The sequence below is a fragment of the Austrofundulus limnaeus genome, unplaced genomic scaffold (genome assembly GCF_001266775.1).
Source record: "Austrofundulus limnaeus strain Quisiro unplaced genomic scaffold, Austrofundulus_limnaeus-1.0 Scaffold16, whole genome shotgun sequence".
NCBI lineage: Eukaryota > Metazoa > Chordata > Actinopteri > Cyprinodontiformes > Rivulidae > Austrofundulus > Austrofundulus limnaeus.
In genome coordinates this window covers 170,118-172,100 of record NW_013952418.1, presented here as the reverse complement: position 1 = coordinate 172,100, position 1,983 = coordinate 170,118, and the positions used below count along the sequence as shown (strand labels likewise).

General features: G+C 41.0%; 1 protein-coding gene across 1 annotated transcript in view; it reads right to left on the bottom strand.

Annotated features, from left to right (window-relative positions):
• Nucleotides 1-1,983, bottom strand: part of LOC106513933 (interleukin-18 receptor accessory protein) — a gene marked incomplete in the record, with an annotated part of 15,832 nt that overhangs the window by 2,208 nt on the left and 11,641 nt on the right. The window contains 2 exon segments of the mRNA XM_014002995.1: nt 327-442; nt 514-636. Coding sequence (XP_013858449.1) covers nt 327-442; nt 514-636 — 239 coding nt within the window.

The following is a 1,983-nucleotide window of genomic DNA, read 5'->3' as shown; positions in this document are numbered from 1 at the left end:
TTCTTCTTTTTTACTTTGCAATGTCATTTATGAATGAACACTTCCTGGTATCTGAGGCAGGAAACATTACCTTATATGGTGTTTTTGGGGTGGTAATTATGCTAATCTCCTCTCGTGTGCGAGCACCTGATACGCATTCATCACTTTACGCAGCTCATTTACACAGTTTTCCTTTAGATAGAAGAGTTTGTTGAATCTGATGTGACATGTTCGTACGAACCCTTCATACGAACAAAAATAAGAGAAATTTAGGATGAGAATATAAAAACGTTCTTGCATGAGGCCCATTGATTCAGATTATTTATACCTGATCCAGACAAACTCACCTTCACTCCCGACTCCAGAACAAACACGGCGTTTCTGTCGCTGAGATATTCAGCCGACAGGACACACACGAGCATCCGGCTTCTCTTCAGAGCCAGGACCACATCGCTGGTGTACGCTGCAGCGCACAGACAAATAAAATCAATAAACATGGAGATCAACACGTGGGAGCACAGAGAACCCTCTCACCTCCTCCAGGAAGGATGTCCCGTTCCAGCAGACAGACCCGGTACCCCCACTGGTCCTCCAGAACCTGGGTGAGCAGAACCTCTACTGGACTCTGGCTGGTTTGGGCTGTGCTGTTTAACATCTCTTTAAAAAAAAACAAGCTGTCAGTGAAGGAACCGGATCATTTTTCAGCTCCTGGTGTCAAACACTAATGAAGCTGGGACGGTCCAGACTCCAGACCATCCTGTTAAACYCAGATTCACCTGAACACACCACAACAACAAACTGATACATTTCATTGTTTTTTAAATATTCACTCGTTGTGAGTTTGACGCTGCAACACGTTCCATAAAAACTGGGACAGAAAGTAAAGGGAGCATCCCTGACAGGCTCAGTCGTTCTGAGCAAGGATGAGGCGAGGTTCAAGACTGTGTGAGTTCCTCTAAAACCTGCAGACCTGGTCTCATCAGKTCCTCTAANCAGTCAGTCTGCTGTTATCCAGACAAATTTTCTTCATTAATAACTTTATATTTCATTAGTTTGAAGATATTTCAAGTTGAAAATAAATCACACTCTATAATAATGTTGACAAGAGGCTATTCTGCTTGAATTTGAATCATAATTTTAAATGTAATAATGTAGACTAATGGCATAAATTGGTTAAATTAAATTAAATTGGTTATTAATGCTGTTGCTTAGCACTACAATATTAATTTGAAGATTTCAAACTAAAAAACAGCTTAAATTGGACATTAATTGAAGTTTGGAGACATTTTAAAATGTATTTTTTTTTCATAAACACATCTCACACTTGGTCGGGGGGTAGCGGTGCGCGACTGCTGTTCTTCTGAATAAATAAAAACTATGTAACACAGTTGTTTACACTTAAAAATATTTGAGCAAAGGAAACCCGGAGCAGGACTACAGAGAGATGAATATGATTTACATTTTTATTTCTCTGACTGTAAACGAGCCACAGCAGACACATTAACAGCACATTTCATTCCTCAGCTTTTCAGCTCCTTTAATTCCACAGCTGACGCTGCTAAAAATGATCTCTGAGAGCAGGACGTTAATCTCTGAAGTTCTTCTTTTTTACTTTGCAATGTCATTTATGAATGAACACTTCCTGGTATCTGAGGCAGGAAACATTACCTTATATGGTGTTTTTGGGGTGGTAATTGACCTTTCGCAAAACCCCGCCCCCAACCCGCCATTGTCCAATCACGCGTCATTAGCATCTCCGGCTATGTAAGCTAGGTCCGACATTCTTCAAGATGGTGAAGCGATGCGCCTATGGATTGTGTAAATCAGACAGTAGGTATCCCAAGAGTTTGTCTGGTGGAGTCTTGTTTTTTCCCTTCCCAAAATCGAAAACACAACTGGAATGGTGTCTACAGTGGATAAAACAGTGTGGAAGGCCTCACTCCCAGCTGAATGTCTCGACGATAAACAAGCCTTCCTATGTATGCTCAAAGGAAAGACAAACAT